Source organism: Cheilinus undulatus, linkage group 7 (genome assembly GCF_018320785.1).
Source record: "Cheilinus undulatus linkage group 7, ASM1832078v1, whole genome shotgun sequence".
Taxonomy (NCBI): Eukaryota; Metazoa; Chordata; class Actinopteri; order Labriformes; family Labridae; genus Cheilinus; species Cheilinus undulatus.
In genome coordinates, this window is record NC_054871.1 from 31,151,070 (window position 1) to 31,171,582 (window position 20,513).

The window sequence follows — 20,513 nt, forward strand, 5'->3', positions numbered from 1 at the left end:
CCTTTTACTTTAAGTACTGTACACCTCTGATCGCTCCCCTTTCCTCTCCTTAAATCATCCATCCATCCGCACATCTGCTTTTCATTCAGGCCTGCATGTCTCTGAAGACTTGAACGCATTAAACGCTGGCACAAACACAGTCTCGTTCTGGCACTTAACATGGTGCTTAGGTGACTTAAAAGGGAGAGGCGAGAATTATAGAAAATGAAGTGTCACCGAAATAAAAAATCGCCCCAGATTACCACCAATTACACTTAATAATGCTGTCCAGACCATCTGCTGATCAGATGGAAGAGTGCTGTTGTCTATAGAGTAAAAATGATGCCAGAGTGGGAGAGAAGGACAGAGATTCATTGACCAAGACAGCAACACGGACTTTAGACTACAAGATGGTGTGGTTTGATCTTTTCTATTCTGTACAGACCAGAGAGCTTTGGATTGTAACACCTAGAAACCAAGGAAGTGCTCTCAAAGTTAAAATTTGGTTAAAAACAAAGTGAAATCAGGTTAGCTAAGGCCCCTTGATGCCCTCTCCCTACAAAGGTTGTCATCTTATTTTTTTTATACAAAAATGTTAAATATTGCATCTTATAAGCTGTATATTGTGAACAATAAGGTTCAGAAATTGCTGACAAAAGGGGATAAAAGAAGCTGTGCAGCATGACCTTTGGGTGCTGAGTCAACTGAGTAAAAAATATATGAATAACTGACAACTCAGTGACTTCAAATGGCTGATTTTCATGTAGGCGGCATGAGAGATAATCCATGCCCACGCACTTAAATGTTTTGTTGGTGACTGTGATGCACAACTCAGTAATCCTGTTATTTTAGTCACACTTTCTGTAAGAGACGACCATGTGTAAGGAAAGTTATTCAAAGTCATGCATACAGTTTTAAAATAGTAATGCATTCCACTTTATAATTTACCTTTTTAAAAGTAACATTAGTTAATTGTTCATTGTCAAACCTTACATATTACCACATCAGTATAATTCCTCATTCAAAGAGGAATATACTCATATACCTGCTTTTATGCTCTATAAAACAAAAAAGTTGACATGAAGCCTATTTATCTCTGCTTTTGATGACACCTGTTGAAAATCAAGTCTCCACTGCTTGGTTAATGTCAGTATCTTTTTTGTTTTCATCTTGAGCGTTATTCAGGGTTGTAATGACTGTATTCAGATGCTTGCACTTTATGGATTTGCCTCCCTTTTGCAGCTTTAACAGCTCTTTGTAGATTTTGGAGTGTTTTTGTGGGAATTTGTGCCCAAGGTAAGGCACTGATGTTGGACAACAAGTCTTCGCTCACAATTTCTATTCCAGTTCATCCCAAAGGTGCTTGATGGGGTTGAGGTCAGGGCTTTGTGTGTGCCATTCAAGTTCTTCCAAACCAAACCATATCTTCAAAGATCTTGCTTTGTGCACTGGCACACAGTCATGTTTGAATAGAAAAGGGCCTCCCCCAAACTGTTGTCACAAAGTTGGAAGCATAGCATTGTCCAAAATGTCCTGGTATGCTTAAGCATGAAGTTTGGCCTTCACTGGAGTTAAGGGGCATAGCCCAAACCCTGAAAAACAGCCCCATACCAGTGACCCTCCTCAACCAAACTTCACAGTTGGTACTGGTAATACAGGTAATGTTCTCCCAGCATCCGCCAAACCCAGACTCACCCATCTGACTGCCACACAGAGAAGTTGGATTTGTCACTCCACACAACATGTCTCCACTACTCCACAGTTTATGTGCTCACATTAATGCCAGGGAAAGTTCTGAGCTCTTCAGCTATGGAATCAGCAGAGTGTTGGCGACTTTTATCCACCATGCGCCTTAGCAGTCGTTGACCCTGCTCTGTGATCCTCAGCTTAGTCTTATTACAAAAGTGGCATCCATGACAGTACCAAGCATGAAGACACTGAGCTCTTCAGGACAACCCATTTTGTATCAAAAATGTTAACATAGACTGCATGGCTGTTTGATTTTATACACCTGTGCCAATAATGGGTCTGATTGAAACACCTTAACTTGATAAATAACAGGTGTGGCATAATATTTTCATCTACTAGTGCATCTCAAAAAATTAGAATATCATGAAAAAGTTCAATATTTTTTGTCACTTGTTGCTGAAAGCGAAACCCATATATTATATAGACTTGTTACACATAAAGTGAAGTATTTGAAGCCTTTATTTCTTGAAATGTTGATGATTATGGCTTACAGATAAGAAAACCCAAAATTCAGTGTTTCAAAAATTAGAATATTCCATAAGATCAATTAAAAAAAGGGTATTTTCAACAGAAATGTCAGGCTTCTGAAAAGTATTTTCATTTCTATGCCTTCAATACTCAGTTGGGCCTCCTTTTGCATGAATTACTGCATCAATGCGGTGTGGCATGGAGGCGATCAGCCTGTGGCACTGCTCAGGTGTAACGGAAGCCCAGGTTTCTTTGATAGTGGCCTTCAGGTCATCTGCATTGTTGGGTCTGGTGTCTCTCATCTTTCTCTTGACAATACCTCATAGATTCTCTATGGGGTTCAGGTCAGGCCAGTTTGCTGGCCAATCAAGCACAGTAACACTATGGTCACTGAACCAGCTTTTGGTACCTTTGGCAGTGTGGGCAGGTGCCAAGTCCTGCTGGAAAAATGAAACCAGCATCTCCATAAAGCTTGTCAGCAGAAGGAAGCATGAAGGTCTCTAAAATGTCCTGGTAGTACCTGCGTTGACTGTGGACTTCAGAAAACACAGTGGACCAACACCAGCAGATTCCATTGCAGCCCAAATCATCACTGACTGTGGAAACTTCACACTGGACTTCAAGCAATGTGGATTCTGTGCCTCTCCGCTCTTACTCCAGACTCTGGGACCTTGAATCCACGTTGCTTGGAGTGAATAGAAATGAACATACTTTTCAGAAGCCTGACATTTCTGTTGAAAATATCCTTTTTTAAATTGATCTTATGGAATATTCTAATTTTTTGAGACACTGAATTTTGGGTTTTCTCATCTGTAAGCCATAATCATCAACATTTCAAGAAATAAAGGCTTGAAATACTTCACTCTGTGTGTAATGAGTCTATATAATATATGGGTTTCACTTTCAGAAAAGAGTGACAAAAATATTGAACTTTTTCATGATATTCTAATTTTTTTAGATGCACTAGTATATAGTGTTTTTGAAAAACTTAGTGTAGAGCAAATATCAATATAACTGTTTTAGGAGTATCGGTTATATGATTATTGTAGCTAGCAACAGTAACACTTTCCAGTACTTTTAATGTCATAGCATAACTTACTACACACTGTGTATTAAGATGGATAAAAGCAGCCACCAACTGAGAATGAAGCCAGAATCTTTAGAGCTCGCTCCTCTGATTGGCTATACATCCTAAACCATGCCTCCTTTATGATAATGCATGGGACATGGATCAAACTATGAAATAGTTAAAGTACACGACAAATGTTGAAACTGGATTCTGCCGTTATAATTAGCTAATTTCGTGCAGATTGTTTCCCAAGTTCTCATCTTCACGAGTAGTTTTGTTTTGATTAGTTGAAAACCAAGAGCTGATGTAATGTTATGGTTGAAAAATACATTAACAAATGTCGCCCTTTGTAGCGTTCTTTACCAGATTAGTGGAATAGACAAGGAGAGAGGAGAGAAAATGTTACTTAAACTAACAATTCTGTCATCAAACTTTCCATAACTATAACTGTGAGCCCAGCTTATCAACACCTAATGCAGGGATCGTTTGGCTTCTTCTTGTACTCCAGGAGGAGACTGGGATGCATTGTCCAGTTTAATATACAGCCATTAGAGAAGGCTTAAAAATGCTCTTAATATGCATGTCATATGTGGCAGTTCTTATGACACAGGCAGATTTCTGATGCAAATAGTTGTTTTTAAATAGTTGGTGAAAATCGTCCACTTTCTGTATCAGTTTTAAATGTCTTTTCAAAAGAAAAATGCACACTGGTTAAAGTTATGACTATGTATCTTGGGATAATAGCTGTGTTGTTTCAGAGGGGGTTAAGTTTTGCTAGATTGGAGACATGTGTCTGCTCTGCTTTATTAGTCATTTATTAGTCACTGAGGTCAGGGGAGAGTTTTTTAGCCAAGGCACAACGCTGGTGAACTTGAACATGACTCTGATCATCGGCCCTGGAGGCAGCCTGAATAAGGTGTACGATTACAGCGCAACCTAACTGGCCATGATTCCTGATGTGAAATCCATCCAGTATGTGAAGCGTGTTTAACAATCAATGTAATCACGGTCGCAGTGACCACAGTCTTCTACTAAAGGAGTGAGTCGAACCCTAATTAAAAGAAATACTGAGTCTGTGTTCTTTCATTGTTCCTGTCTATTGTCTTATTTTTCTGCCTCCATGGTCACAGTGGCTGCATTAATCAGCAGAGGGATTAGAAAGCTCTTTCCACTCATGACCATGATGCATCGGAGTTTAACAGCTTTGTTCACCGTTTTCCCAGAGGATTTTGACAAAAAGGGAGCATGACAAATGGTGACATTAGAGCGTATGGTGGGGGGATTGGAACCTTGTTTCCCTCCATAACCTCAGCCAAATAATAATCACGCATGTCCCAAAACAAGTTCTCCAATAACCGTGTTCATCCCTTTATAATTACAGTCTTATAGGAAGCATTTATTTTTGCATTCATGTGAAGTGGAGCTGAAATGGAGGCAAAATGCTCCTTTAGGTTTACTTCTCCTCTAATATGTCTCAGTGAGCTCTTCAGTTTACAGTCATCCTGCTGTGACGTTCACTGAGAGGAACGGGCGACTTTAATTATACAGGAGGAAGAGGAGTAAATAGATACCATGTGATGACATTTATGGAACGGATGACACCACTTTAGCTGTAACATAGTATTATTAGATGCCATGTTATCAACAGCAGGAATTGTTTTCCCCCTCAGTCCTCGTTCATAAAGTGTTTTTCTAAAAGGGTGGTGTTTATAAAGGGCGGATAACAATAGAGTCCTTATTTGCTCCTGCGTCTTTACTCAGCAATGCTGACATCAGTGGCTCTCTGTGAGGATGAGCCAGCACATCTGTACATGGTCTCTGTACTGAGAACAACATTTGCCCCTGGTGCTTTGGCACTGTCTTGCCTCTTTCTTTCTCCGTCTCTGTTTTCTGCCCCTGCTTACCTGATCTCACGCCCTAACGGCGTCGCTCCTAATTGAGCCTGAGTGCTTGCAACTGTTTATATCAGAGCAGAATCCCACCCTGCCTGTTCTAAGGTTATCACTAGAACTGGGCATGATGCAAACTACTGTCCATAAGTGTAGGGTATTTTTTTAAGTACTATGCCTTCAACTAAAGATCTTTTTAGGGGGTCCTTCATGATTTCTGTGGAGCAAGCATCTATTTCATTACCAATTAGTGTACCTTTTCTGTGACTCACTGAACTCCAGCAGGAGTGGTCAATTCATTTTCTTATTTTTTAATGTTTACTGACATGATTTTTTGAGCCAAATATGTTTTGAAAAAAACAAAAAACAAAACAAAAAAAAAGATAATACAATGTGTTACAATATGATACCATGTGTTACCATAAGGGGTGGGCAATTAATCCCAAATTAGAGTAAATTGAAATATGGCCGGCTGCAATTTACAAATTGCAGAAGTTGCAATATTTCTATAACTTGAAATGTGTCAAAATATATCGGACACACATGGTATTCTCATTGACTGAAGAAGATAGTTTTAAAAATATTAAGTGCATGATTCAATTCAGTGTTTCCCCTACCATTCTATGATGGGCACACCCCACGCTCCCCAATGCCATCCCCCACCCCCCTGAAGGTCAAGTTAATTTTATTTGATTATATTTTCTATATAGTGCAAGAGCACAGCAGAAGTCATTTAAGGATACCTTTCCTATAGAGCAGGTCTATAGCTTGTCCCTTTATTAAACAAACTTAATAGCCCTTTGTTATTTGTCTTGCTGCCTCCTCCTCCCTGTGTCAGAGCTGGGGTCACATTTGTGGTGGGGTGCTTTGTCTCAGTATTATGAGTGAGTTCTCCAAAGCAACTGGTGTATCCACTAAAGTTGTGTATGAACCGAGGTCCCGCTTTTTTTACGTCTGAGATAGTTAAATAAGCGCTGAATTTTGGCGTGAGGTTACAGCAATTGCACACAATTTATTAAATTCTCGCAACAAGTCTGACACTTGTAATGCAGGAAAATCCTGCGATTCCCTGTAAATCATGCTGCAAACTGACACACTGGTGGGAAACGTGGTTAAAATTAGCGACAGTTGGGCTCATGTCCGCACCAACTCCCTCTCGATCCTCTCACCACAGCAGGCAAAAATACGCACGGCCCCTCACAGGTGTGTGGGGGTAGGTGTGCCCCCACACACCAGTTCCTAGTAGGGCTGTCAGTAGATTAATATTTTTAATCACAATTAATCTCACAAATTTCATAGTTAACTCAAGATTAATCACAAATTAATCACACTTTTTTATCCGTTCTGAATGTACCATACACGACTATATTCAAAATTTAAATGCCCTTATCAACACAAGTGGACAAAAATGTTTGTTTATGTCAACAACCCAGAACAACAACAGATAATGTCCAAAAAATTCTCTAGACTAAGCTCAAACATACCGAGTGCTCCAAAAATATGCTGAGAGCATAACATGGTAAACTCAAGCCCAACAAGGACAACAGATGGGGATACTGACCTTAATGCAACATTACTGAACTAGAAAAGCACTCGGAGAGCGCAGACCTCCACCATTAGCGCTATCTCCCAATAATACAGAATCCTTTTAAAAATTCCTGGATCCAGACAGTGATCCGGATCACTCCCAAAATCTAATCAGTTCTTCCTTATGCCATTTCTGACATTTTCTGAAAATTTCATCAAAATCCATCCACAACTTTTTGAGTTATGTTGCTAACAAACAAACTAACAAACAAAATAACAAACAAACTAACTAACAAACTAACTAACAAACAAACAAACCCACCCGATCACATAACCTCCTTGGTGGAGGTAATAATACTTCAATGTAGTGTCTAACTTCATACTTTTAGAAGTTACCCCCTCTGTTCTCAGCAGCTTAACACAGAATAACAGAACTCATCGTCACACATGTAGATAAAGAACATGGTCAGTCAAGTTTAAATCCCTCAAAGATCATTCCTGATCCTTCACACTTAAAGCAGAGAATTTCAACCTCACATGGGGGAAATAAAGGCTCACAATCATCCCTTTACACCAAGAGGACTCACAACAGGATGATACAAAAAAGAGAGACTAAATACAGTTAGAGAATCATACTACAGATCACTGGGAGAAGTCAAGTCTCCACTGAGAGCTCAGCAGTAAGGCACAGACACATCTAATGGTGTTTCACTGTTCTGATGTGGTCAGAGGTGAGTATGGTGGACACATCTGCCTTACTCAAGAGAAAAAGCAATTACTTAAAACAATCTCTGCAATTATTTATCATCTTTTTATTTTCAAATTAAAAAATGCCCAAATGTAAAATAAATGCTGACAGTAAGAAATGATGTCAATAAACACAAATTTGAAGCTGAACACACTAAGTAAAAGAAGTCTCCATTGAGTACTTTGAAGATGTAGTAAGATGACTTAACTGTCTTTTCATTCTTCAGATGACAGAGGAGCTACTGATTTAATTTCAAACCATTTTTCTCTTCATAAATAAAGGGGACCCACAATCTAATAATGCTTGTTAGTCTATATTATGATACTCTACAGAGCTCATTCACTGCTTCACTCTCAGGCTCACCTGTAACACCTCTGCTCCCCTGTCACACACCAGCCTCTGCTGCTCTGTCTCCCCCTCCTCCACATGATGCATCTGTATATTCACCAGCATCAGACCGTCTCCTATAGGGACTGCAGAGTCTCTGACACTTTTGCAGCATCTTGATTGACTTTTTTGTTTTTGTTTTTTTTTTTTTAATTTGGCATTTATTTACAGCTCCAGTCAGGCCTATAGTCGTTTCAGCGTGTACGTTTTGTTTTCACCTAATGCTTTCACTTTCAAGCAGCAGCTGAGTGGGGATGGGAGAGGGGGTCAGACCAGTCAAAAGTCAATGTGGAGTTGGTACATAGTGGAAATAAAATGATTAAATCATACCGGCCCAAAAGTGCGTCGACCCATCAAGAAATGCCTGGTATGCCAGATAGCAAGTCCATCCCTGCTTGCAGAGTTGTCCTGAGCATCTTTGTTGTAAACAATCCAGCATGGCTAAGGGGGTGGCTCCCTACATTGGCGGTGTGGTCGCAGAGCTATTTAAGACTCTACTAACTCCTGGTAACTCAGTTAATGTCAACAGTAGAAGCAAATACCTTCGGTCTTATCTGGCATGATCTGAAAGCTGAACCTGCCATTTCAAAAGTCTCTGTCCTGTATCCATTTCTTGCACTGCATCACAATGGCGCTGCTTCCTGATCTGGCAAACTACGGGATGGGTCGAGGGTCACACAGAACAAGCATGCGTTAATCGTGCAACAAAAAAATGAGTGGTGTTAAAAGTAATTTGAGTTAACACGATATTAACGCTTTAACTTTGACAGCCCTAGTTCCTATATAGACTATGACTGAGTGGCCCCTCTGCAGGTCACCTGACGATCATTTTATCTTTTTAAATTAATTCACCTGGGATCAGTAAACTGGTGGATGATCCCTTATGTCTTTTTACTCTCCCATGCATATTAAACCTGGTCCACATGCAGATTATGACAGAAACTCTCGAACCTTTATAAACGTGGGATTATTGACAAAAGAACACACAGGCAGAGAGACAACAGGAGGAGACGGAGACATGTAATGTGTGTGGATAATAATAGTGAAGAGACAGAAAATTAGTAGATAAAGTCAGTGAAGGACAAACAGGTTTCTTCATGAAGAACAATACATAATCTTACCTATTGTTAATATGTTATATGTTACAATAAACTGTTTCTTAAGTTATTCTCTGGTTGTTTATTTGGTAAATCTTTCAGATGTCAGACTCATTTGCATGTAAGGAGGCCTTTTTGAAAGCATAGGTAAACACTTAACATTGGTATGAAACAGTCCTGAAGTTACTCCTGATTGGGGCAGTTAGGCAAAAAGTTAATTTCAAACCCTGTCATTCAGACATGCATGTATCCTTTCAAGGTGAAAGGATACATAAACCTAGGGGAAACACTGCAATTGCTTCAATTTCACTTCTTACACATCTTGTCCTTCTTCCTGCTGATGTTTAAAACCATCCTTCCTCCTCTTTTGTCATTCCTACCTTCTTCGAATTTACTTTCATTAACACTACCTTTAGTCATGTCCTAAGCTCTATGGTAAGGAGCCATGAAGTTGTAACACATTTAGTCAAAATGGTAGGGAAATCTGTTAGAGCACTTTATAATTTAAATTGAAACTACACAAATGTAGCCAGCTAATACATAATAGTAAAACATGAGTCAGGATGACAGTATGTTCTTGTATTAGTATTTTGTCCCATGTCTATGGTTCTTTATGTTATACGTTATGTTATATTTATGTGTTACTGTGAGAAAATTCACATTTAAACACCTTTGTGATGCTTTATTAAAATACAAGAATAGAAAAAAGATTCACAGAAACACTTTTCTATCCTACTGGTGATGCCATATACCTTTCATTTCTGTTAAATATATCAGGCTATTACACAAAGACAAATTTTTAACAATGCCATTTCCCTTATTCCACATGACCAAAAAATTCAGTTTAAAAGCCAAAGGAATGTTCACAATGCTGAACAGAACCACCTTGCTCCATAGACCACCCGTAACTGTGCACGTTTGGAACGGTCGTTTCCCTCTCTGTCTCTTTTTCTCACATTCTCTCTTGTTATCCACATACTCTCACACTCCTTCTTCCTCTATTCTACGGTCTCTGCTGCTTTATGTCTAACATTTCACTTCCATCCCTGTTGTTCCCTCTGGCTCTCACCTCCTGATCAAACTAAGCTCTATAACACACAATGAAATGTTCAACGCTGAATTACCATGGCACATACAATATAAACTGAATTTACTCTTGGGTTTCATCCAAGCCGCCATATGTCGAGGAGCCTGTTTCCCCGAGCAGAGCATGACGGATTCTGTTAATGCAGCAAAGCTCTATATCACCAGAGCACAAACTTTTTGCAGCAAGGGGATCAGGACTTTTAACACTTGTTTAACACGTTCAGAATCAGAATCTTTACTGTCATTGTACACAAGTACAACGAAATTGTGCGCAGTTCCATTCAGTGCAAAAGAAATATATAAACAAAAACAAGGTATTCTAATAAATAATGTATTGTCGTGAGGTGGAATGAGTCACTGTGTTAGTGTTCATTTATTATTGCAACTGCTCTGGGACATGTGCTGTTTTTCAGTCCATTAGTTTTGGCTCTTATTGTCCTGAACTGTCTTTCTGAGGGTAGCAGTTGGAACAGTTGATGTGCTGGGTGGGGTGAGTCCTTCAGGATGCCCAGGGCCTTCAACTGTTATGAACAGGAGACTCTAAAGGTGTCTCTATGGACGGAGACATTTGAGTCCACTTGGGCTTTTGCAACACAAGCAGCACTCAGCACAAGTGTTTGACATAGAGGCACAAGTTAAAGGTCTTGTCTTTGTAGCTGAGTACCCCCCCCCCCACACACACACACACACACACACCATTTTGTAATTTATCAAGTAGAGTTTAAAGAAATGGCTGACATGGATTTGTATTTATTTATTTATTCTTTCTTTTAACTGGGAGAACCTATTGAGACTGAGGTCTCTTTTCCAGGGGTGCCCTGCACAGCATTAATAGGATCAGTGTGCTATCAAGAGAAAATCATAGCTTCCTATTTGTCCTGCTTTGTAATAAATGTACAGTATAAAAAGATGTGGCCCAAGGAACCCTGGGGTACTCCTTTACAGACCTCTATCTATATGGGAATTTGAGTGATTTTTGGTAAAACTGGAAAATATTCGCAATACTTTTGTGTAAATATCATCAGTTTTGTCAGAATCAACATCTATCTTTAGCTCCTGAAATGTAACTTTAAAATATATCTGTTCAAATAGTGAATCAAGTAAGTATCAGCACATGAAAGGAGCCTGTCATAGCGAAAATCCCACAAGTCATTATCACCCGACTCTGCAGTTCCCCTCAGCTCAGCAGCGTGTTTCTTTAGCTCAAAGGCCTTCAACTTTCTCTCTCACTGCTCAGTTTTGCTTGATAGATTAAAGAGGCAGCTTAATGTTGGACAAAGTCCCAAAGTTGACTTGTGTCACAGCAGTTCCATTTACAAGACGAAGTCAAAGACAGGATACTATCATACATACATTTGACAACATTTTCAAACACCAAAAAACTATTTAAGGCAAGGTTGTCTTTTTCTCCAGCTTTTCCAGACTTAACTATATTCTATCCATGCTCACTGCCAGCATATTTACCTGTACTAGAAACTGTCATACCAGGTTGAAAATTGGAAAATGGTGCAGTTTTTTTTTTTACCAATCATCAGCTCAGTTTTTGCAGTGTGTGGCTATGTGAAGTAAAAGATGTAGTTTAATCAAAAGCATTCATGCAAGAACATTTGTCCAGTAAAACAAATAAAATGTGTTTCTAATCCGGAACCATTTGATCACGCAGTAAATAAACAGGATTATAAATCTGACCAGATATTTGCCAGTGCTTATTTATTTAGATTTGTCTGATTCATTTTGGACAACATAACCAAACAAATATTGATGCAATGTTTAATAGTCGTCTTTCCTAAACCATAGTAGAGAGGAATTTTCTAAATGTTATGTTCTAAGAAAAGGATGAAAGATCAACTCTTTTTTATAGTCTTTTTTATTGTCCATCTGCTTCACTATAAGTTATCTGCAAACTGATAATAGTGTTCTGGAGTCATTTCTGCTCACTCTTTGTGGTTGTCAAGCTGAATTTTTTTTCCAGGCTATTGGGAAAAAAATTAAAGTTAAGGTCTCCTAATTTAGGTTACATTTACAGGCTGCTTGGTTTGTGTTTTATATTCTTTGGACTTTGATACATGTGTGAGAGAGAGCATGTGCATCCAGTTAAGTCCTCACTGAACCCCTGCCAGTCCACCCAGTGCTTTAATATGACAACATTTTTATTTCATACTTATTTTTTATGTCATTGTTTGTTTTGTTGTGTGCATGCATGAGGACAGTCCAGGCCTAATTAAGCGATCTCTGATGATCATAGTCATCCACATACTGAGTCATGTCACTGCTGGTCATCCTGAATGAATTACTCCTGACTCGGGGCAGGGAAATACTTGGCGTCACATCAGCGGGCCTTGAAACTTTCATAGAGAAACACAGCAGAGCCAACACGCTGTGAAAAAGGAAGAAAAAAAGGAATTTAGTAAACAGAGTGATTTGTATTGGTTGAAAACAGACCCAAGCTGAAAGGCATCTTGCCTTCTGTTAACGGCTTTGAGTGAAACCAGTGTTGTTCCTTTGCTCCCCTGGTGACACTGGACTGTTTGCGTTGCTCGATGTGCCTTTTCTCTACGTCTTTGTGTTTCCACTGTGACCCGTGACAAGACAAATACGGAGGAGGCTAATGATACATCAACTGTAGGAGGGATATGTCAAAAGATGTTACTTAAAACGTGGATAACATGGCTCACAAAGTTCCTCTTGTTTTCTCTTGTCTTTTGTAACCTTTTCCCAAAACTCTTTCTCACTTTCTCCCTCCTCTGTTTACGTTCTCCCTCCATCTCGCACTTGTGTTGTAACATATCTCTCCTTTGTTTGTCTTTTTCCTATGTCATCTGTAAATCCTTATTGTGCAGAATATTTCTCCCACACTGTTATTTTTATCCTTATATCTTTTACGTTTGTGTCCTGTTCCCTTTTTATGTTTCCTTTATACAAGGAAGACTTTTTAATAATAGTTCATGGTGTGTGATAACATTGTCAAAAACATCATTAGGAGAAAATTTAATTTAAAGAATTGAGTTAGGAAATTTGGAACAGGGGACAGCGGCCGCCTGTGAATGAATGTGTGGGGATATCAGTTTTCCTTTTAGCAAATATTTCCTCATACAGTGAGGCAATCCCTCTGTTCATTTTCATCTCCCCTGATCTTGTTTTATAATGTTGTGGTGGCTTTTATAAATTGTTGCATTTCTTATTAAATATTCAAGTGAATATAATAAAAAGGCTGAAAATAAAAACAAGTGCCAATAAAGGGAGCAATAAAAATGATGAAAAATACAAGAGACACAAAAAGTTACGTCAGGAGGAAAATTTAGTGTAAAAAAGTTGTGAAACACTGAATGAAGAAGGATCAAGCCGCAAACGTCACACACACAATAAAAAGACATCATGTTAAAATACAGAGGATATCATAAATGCATTAGATTGATGAAAAATGCAGTTATAATACATCAGTATATAAAGTATATCCCAGTGAACTACTGAAGAGGCTAATCACACACTGTAAAACTGAACAGGTTAAGAATACTCCAAATCTTTGTCATGACTGACAGTTTTTAATTTACATGTTTCTCATCTACTGCAATTTCTGTTATGTTCAAACATTTTAGTTTTGAAAATATATTAAACCCAAAGTAAGCTAGTTTCATTAACTACAAGTAACAAAGGTGAAGTGAAGTCGGGCCCCTCAGGTGGGACTCCTCTAAATGAATGGGTAACTTCACTCATGGTGCAAAAGTGTTTAATGTCCAGAGTTAATCTAGGAAAACTCTTCAGATGAAGGGATGATTGTACTGAATGACCAAGTACTCTTTACTTAAAACTATGTATTCTATCAAATCTGAAAATAGAACTAGAATAGCTGTTTTTATGTACAAAAAAAAAAAAAAAAATTTTAAACAACCTTTTATTGTCAGGTCTAACAGTGCAGACAGGACAGAGGAGAATTTAGTCTGCCTGCTCAGCTTATTGATAGGCTCTTCTAATACTGACCTGACCTTCGGAGTATTTTTTAAAGTTTAGTTACCAATAAAAGTCAGAATAAGAGATGGTAAGATCTGATTGATGTAGAAACAATCTGAAAATAAAAAAGGTCCTCTGAAAATGTCTAACATTGTGTGATGAATCAAATACCTTCCTTTATTGACATGCAGCATGGAGAGAAGACCCAAATTGATCTCTGTCTTCATTCCTAACACTCACTTTTTATACCAGGTGAACAACATTACATCAATGGTCATCTATGCTTGTCACTTCTTTAACCTTACAACATTGCAGAAATTGTAATTCCCCCATAAGGTCTGTTCTTGTCCCTTCCTTACTTACATCTTCCAACAGCAGACAGCTGCAAGACTTCACAAATAGTTCTTCTAAAATAGCATTAAACCTGAATGGAGAAACCCTTACCACTAAGAAAACATGCTTAAATTTCCTTACACTGATAAAGCAAGGCTAAACATTATCAACAAAACAACTTCATAATAAGGCAATAGATTATGTTTATATAAATGTTGATGTAACCAAAAGTTTACAGTATTTAGCCTTTGCCCAAGAAATATATCACAGTCCAGTTGATAAAAGATACTCCCGAAGCTAATGTACCATTTAAAAATGTATAGATTGTGATATTTTTAAGGACAGATTAACATTGATATTGGCCGTTTTGACGAACATGAGCCATCTGCAAACATCTGGACCGTCAGTAGCAGATGTTTTTCTGTTGTGTCATCAGTTTAATGCTGACATCTAGCACCTAACAGCTGATTCAGTGTAGAGCTTTATAATGGGGCAACAGTATTGACCTGTTGGTCACACTCTGATCTGTTTTCATGGTCATGAAGGAAACAGAAAGTTCCAGCCACACTGGTAATTCAGAGGACATTTTCAAAGTTGTTCTCTGAACTACAGGTGTTGTTAGAGCTTTGCATTTCCTTTATTGTCCGTGCACCTTGGCAGGTGGTGAAGCTATGCCAGAATTAGCAACTCAGCTGTTTTCATGGTCTAATGTTTGTGGGAGTTGCACCACAATAAGTCATTAAGAATACGTTGGTGAGCAGCTGAATTATTATTTTAAACTTGGTATCAGCATCAGCCCTGATTTTATAATTTGTGCATCTCTAAATATTTTCTCACTCCATAAGTGTAGTGACATGGTTACATTTGGCTGTTGTGTTTGAGTGCATGCTGGGACAAAACTTTGAAAGGCTTTTTAGTAAAATGGTGAACCATCTTTAAAAACAACCTAATAAAAGCACTTTCAGATAACATCATTGGCACTAACTATGATTTAATTTAAAAAAAAACCCTAATTATTAATTTAATGACAAATAAATTAAATCATTTCCTCCAAAGAGTTTATTGCAAAACAAGAGGACAACTGGTGGGGATTTTCATGGACAGTTTGTAATTTCCATTCTTTATTGAAACAACATTGACACTTTAATTGGCTCCATCTTCCGGACACATTAATTTGAGAGAGTTTATTTTTCCAAAGAGGACCTATCTCCATTTGGAAGACAATTCCTCGATTACTCCAGCAATAATATTTGGAAATAAATCTCTTCGGCATTATTCTTGCTGTCATTAGCTGAGCTTTGCCAAAGAGCTCTGTATATATCACCAGTCACTAGCCAATAATTATTCCTCAGGAGATTATTAATAAAATAATAGATTTCAACATGTCACTAATGGCACCAGTCCCACTATAAACTGATGATTCTTCCAGGGCAGTTAGCGGATCACTGAGTCCAGTTGGCTCAGCTAGTTCTTGATTTGAGTGCAGGTTTGGTGTTGTAATATTGTCACATACCGATAATAAGACTGCTCTGTGTTGTTTTTCCTGCTCTTTTTTTTTTTTTTTTCAGTGAACGGTGCTTACTGCTCAGAGAAAGAGGCAGATGCAGAGCTGGGTGGTGCTCAGGGCTCCCTGATGCGATGTGGGCAGAGCTTGCCCTTGCTGGTGGGGGGTCATTTAGGGGGGCTTTATACCCAGAGCCTCCACTGTGACAGACCTACACCCGATCTCCTCCTGCAGGACGGCCCTCACCAGGACACCAGGTACACTGTCACTATCATGACTCTTTCAAATGATTCTGTTTCTGTTCCAGTTTTGAACGCTTCCTGTGGGAATAGTATTACTAACAATATGCAGGTACAGTGTGTTTTTCATTATCTGTGCTTTCATGAAGCAAAGGCACACATACATCTACCATAGCTGGAAAGCTTTCCCGAGTCTAATGAAAACACACAAAGGGGTCCAAAGTACAACATTTATGTTAAACTAATGTGATTCTTCTGTTGTGCATTCCTTGACTACTGTTAGTCAAAAGACATTTTCTTTTATGGGGTTTGTCCTCCTGTCTCTCCCTCTGTCCTCGGCTATCTCACCAAAAGTGTTTCTGGACAGACATTCACCCCTCTTGTATTTTCTCTCAATGTTTTCACTGCAGCCAAACAGGAAATGGCACTTCTAAAAGAAAGAGAGAGGGGTCAAGTTTTTATTAACAACGACGACGACAAAATCTGCCCATGGCTCTCTAAAATCCTAGCTCTGCTTTTCCCCCTGTGTGCTCGGAGGGGAAAGGACAAAGACGATTCCTTCATGAGATAGCCCGCAGAAAGGAGAGCTCTTCTCACATCACTCAGGGGCTTTGGACAAAATCCATAATGAGCCAACTGACAGCAATGATTATGTAGGAGATCACAGCAACGCATGGGGAAATTTGACCTGGGTTCCCCATTCAGCAGGGCAAAGATTCCCACCATAATACACAGTATTGTAAATGCTGACCCTTCATAGGCTGCAATTATGCCACCAAAAAACAGGTGACTCCCTATTTTTCCCCGATGTTGGGTTGGGTTTAACCCCTTTGTGTCATCAAAGCCTGACAGGTGGACACACTAGCTAGTGGCCTCTCGGTCTCAGCAGCCATCCATCCTCCTCTTTCTTTATTCTTAGCCATAAATGCCCATTCATATCCTCTCACTACCACAAGATCTTGTTTCATTTATTCATAAAAACACTTTGGATCGTCAGCATTGGTGTCCGATGTCATCTTATAAATGAATCTATACCAGGCTTACATGATAAACACTGAAATTGTGGTCAAACAGTGTTTTATGTTAGTTAAAGTTTAGGATTTGTTAGTAAAAGGATAGCTTAGGTGACTTATTTTGTACCTGTAGGTGGATTTGCTTTGCCCTGAGTAAGTTGTCCTCCATTTTTACAAACAAAATGAAAAAATTGTGCTTTAATAGAAATTGCTCAACACTATAAAGTTAACCGTTAGCAAGGCTGCCCAAAAAAGGGTAGGGGTAAGGAGTGAGCTTTCTGGGATCCAGCCAGATTGGAGCCCATGGAGGTCAGCAAAATCATGATTCACTGAAAAGTTAAGCTGTAATAATAACGTTTGCCCTGAATAATAATCACTCTTATTAAAGAAACAAAAAATATTGTTCATTTATTTATTCCGAAGAACAGCAGAGCGCTTTTCAAAATGAAAATCCCTTTTCTTAACAATTCTTACAGACTTACTTTTTTATTGGTTATGTTAACAATGTGAATTTGCACATAGAATTAAACTATTTGGAAAGTAATGATAGACTCTAAGCTAAGCTATAATATGCACAAATGCAGAAGGGAGCCAGAAAATAAGGCAGAAAACACTTAGGCAACTTTAGTGGAAAATTACAGAATTGCTGTAAGGCGTCAAAAATGGGTTAAAATTGGCAAAAAAAAAAAAATTGCCAACATGGGTGGAAAAGTTGCAAAAATGGGTGAAAAGCAGCAAATATGGGTAAAAATGGTCAGGAAGAGGCTAAAAAAGGTGTAAAATGGAAAAAAAAAAGTTAAAAATGGGCTGTGGCAAAAATTCGTTAACAAACAATGTTGAAAAGCAGAAAAATGGGTTTAAAGTGACAAAAAAAAGTTTTAGTTTAGTTTTTTTAGTTTAGTTTTCTTAGAAAAGGACTTAAATTTGACAACCCTGTAGTAAATCAGATAAAAAGGCAGTAAAATCCGGTGAATACTTAGTAGATAGGACTAAAATGTAATTGCAATAATATTACAACTTAAAAAAAAGAATTATAATGCACCATCTATAAAAACAGGATATTGGACAAAATAGTCTATAAATAATGCAGCATCTTGCTCCTAAGTGATGTGTTTCTTTGTCTAGTTGATCTAACTGATGGCTGCTGTTTTTCTATAGCTTGGTTTAACAAGCTGATAGTTTATACTTACTTCTACGTAGAAAAGCTTATATTCAACATTTAAGAATGCTGAAAGAGTTGTTACTATGACATAGTTCTCCCTAATACTGAGATTATGATTGGAGGAGAGGGGTTAGCAGGATGCTGAGGCTAAATCCTGCTGGTGGGAAGGATCAACCAGCCACAATCTGTCATCAGCCTGTGAGCTAACAGCGCTCATATTCCCGTCTGTGTCTCTTTCTCCTTACAGATCCTCCCCTGCTTTCCAAAGGACCCTGCCGGGGGCCTCACTCAGCCTGGGCTGCGGCACTGCCAATGGCGCTCAGTCTTCTCTGCCCTACCCTATCAAACAGGAAAACCCAATGGGCTACAAAATCTCCAACAACGGGTCAGGGGTCCACAGCACGTCTCAGGCCGGGTTTCAGAACTGTCGGGCGGGTCAAGCAATGGGATCATCACAGGTTAGCTCCAGCAGTAATGGTGTACGTACAGTAAGTGGTGTAGGTAGCGCTGTGTCAGGGGATGCAGTGCAAGCGTTTAATAATGAAGATGGCTCCTCCCCGCTGGCTTTGTCCCCAACTGGCTCCCGTCATTCAGCGCGGCTGCTCAGTGCTAGCAGTCTGAAGAGACGCTGCCTCTCCCTGGCCTCACAGTCCAACTCGGCTGCAGCGGGTCCCCCATCAGATTCTGGCGCTGTTTCCGAAGGCATCAACATCACCGCCATCATCTGCTCCTCCTCCCAGATGTCAATGGTCACCTGCGTCAACGGCTTCCGCACTAACCTCTCGCCCAGCCACGCCAGCAGTGCCGGCTTTTCCTCCTCTTCCTCCTCCTCTTCGACATCCCCACCCTCTAACTCCTGCTCGCGAGAAGCCCCCCAGAGGCCCCCACCGCACAGCAGCCCCCAGCAGGCTTTGCTACAAGAGAGCTGTCAGCTATCCTCACCTGCCACCTGCCTGCTCTCCCTCTCCTCCTCCTCCTCCTCCTCCTCTTCGTCCTCCTCATCGGTGTCATCAGCAGAGCCAGAGCAAGGCCAGGGGCTGTGTGAGGAGCAGGGCTCCATGCTGCAGGGGCGGGGGGCTGCGGGAACCGCTGGGGGAGGTGTTGGAGGAGGGGGAGGCCAGGATGGGCTGGGGCTCTTGATGAGTGGGGCACTGATGTCCGGGATGCTGCATTCAGGGCCTGAATCTGGGGCTCTTTTGGACGGGGGCCAAAGATCAGGGGCCGTTCTCAAGCAGGAGCCCCTAGACGATTTTTCACCCAGTGAAGATGAACTCTTTCAGCACCACTATCACCATCACCATCAGCTTAGTGGCTGCAACGGGCACCTCCGCCCCCCTCACCACACGTCCCGCCCTGCTATGCCTCCACCCTACCACTTACACCAATATGTGGGGCCCAATTCAGGGGGCCTGCTGCACCATCAGAGCCAGCAAACAGCACCAACCTCTTCTCTAGGTCTCAAACCAACATCTGGAACACCTGCTGGCTCTCACTTGGCACCGGAGCAGGAAGAAGTGGTTGGAGGAGGAGGGACGTTGGTTGACAGGCAGGTATGTCGGTGGATTGACTGCAGTGCAGCGTACGAGCAGCAGGAGGAGCTGGTGAGGCACATTGAGAAGGTGCACATCGACCAGCGCAAAGGGGAGGACTTCACGTGTTTCTGGGCCGGCTGTATTCGCCGTTACAAACCTTTCAACGCACGTTACAAGCTGCTCATTCATATGAGAGTCCACTCTGGAGAGAAACCCAACAAGTGCATGGTGAGTCATTTTAATGTGTAACTTTATTTACCAAACAGAGAAAGCAACAGTTCATGATATTTATAGCTTGTACAGTAGTGCAAAACCCCCCTCATATCAGACTTTCTTATTTCCACCATTATGCATCTTTTTAAAGGATTAGGTTCCCTGTATTCCATGGTTTATGTGAGTTTAGTTTTTCCCATAATTACATCCATCTGTCAATTCTTTTATTGCATTGGAGCACATATTTCTCAAAATAATGCTATGCCCCAAGAGGACTTTTCCTCAATGATATTCACATCAATTTTGTCCAAAAACTACACTTGCTTCACTGCTGATTACCTTTCAACACAAACTTTTATTTTGTTTCGCTTGAGAAACTGTTATGATTGTTATTTCTGTATTTTTAGTGGAAAATGTAAAAAGCTATATTTATCCTTCCCCTGAATGAAGATGTGGTAAGAGCAGCACTTCCCTGTCAGTGTAAATAGATTTGTGGTTGTATATTTTACAGGTAAGTTTCCAATTGCACAAGTCAACACACTAATCAATGTCAAGCTGTCACTCCCTCCA

At 39.9% G+C, this 20,513-nt stretch overlaps 1 protein-coding gene across 3 annotated transcripts in view; it reads left to right on the top strand.

The window, feature by feature from the left end:
• The window catches only part of LOC121512370 (zinc finger protein GLIS1), a 135,748-nt gene that overhangs the window by 40,778 nt on the left and 74,457 nt on the right, over positions 1–20,513 (top strand). For all 3 annotated transcript variants that reach the window (XM_041791606.1, XM_041791607.1, XM_041791608.1), the window contains exons 3-4: positions 15,849–16,041; positions 18,446–19,958. In XM_041791606.1, coding sequence (XP_041647540.1) covers positions 15,849–16,041; positions 18,446–19,958 — 1,706 coding nt within the window. The remainder of the gene's footprint in view (positions 1–15,848; positions 16,042–18,445; positions 19,959–20,513) is intronic.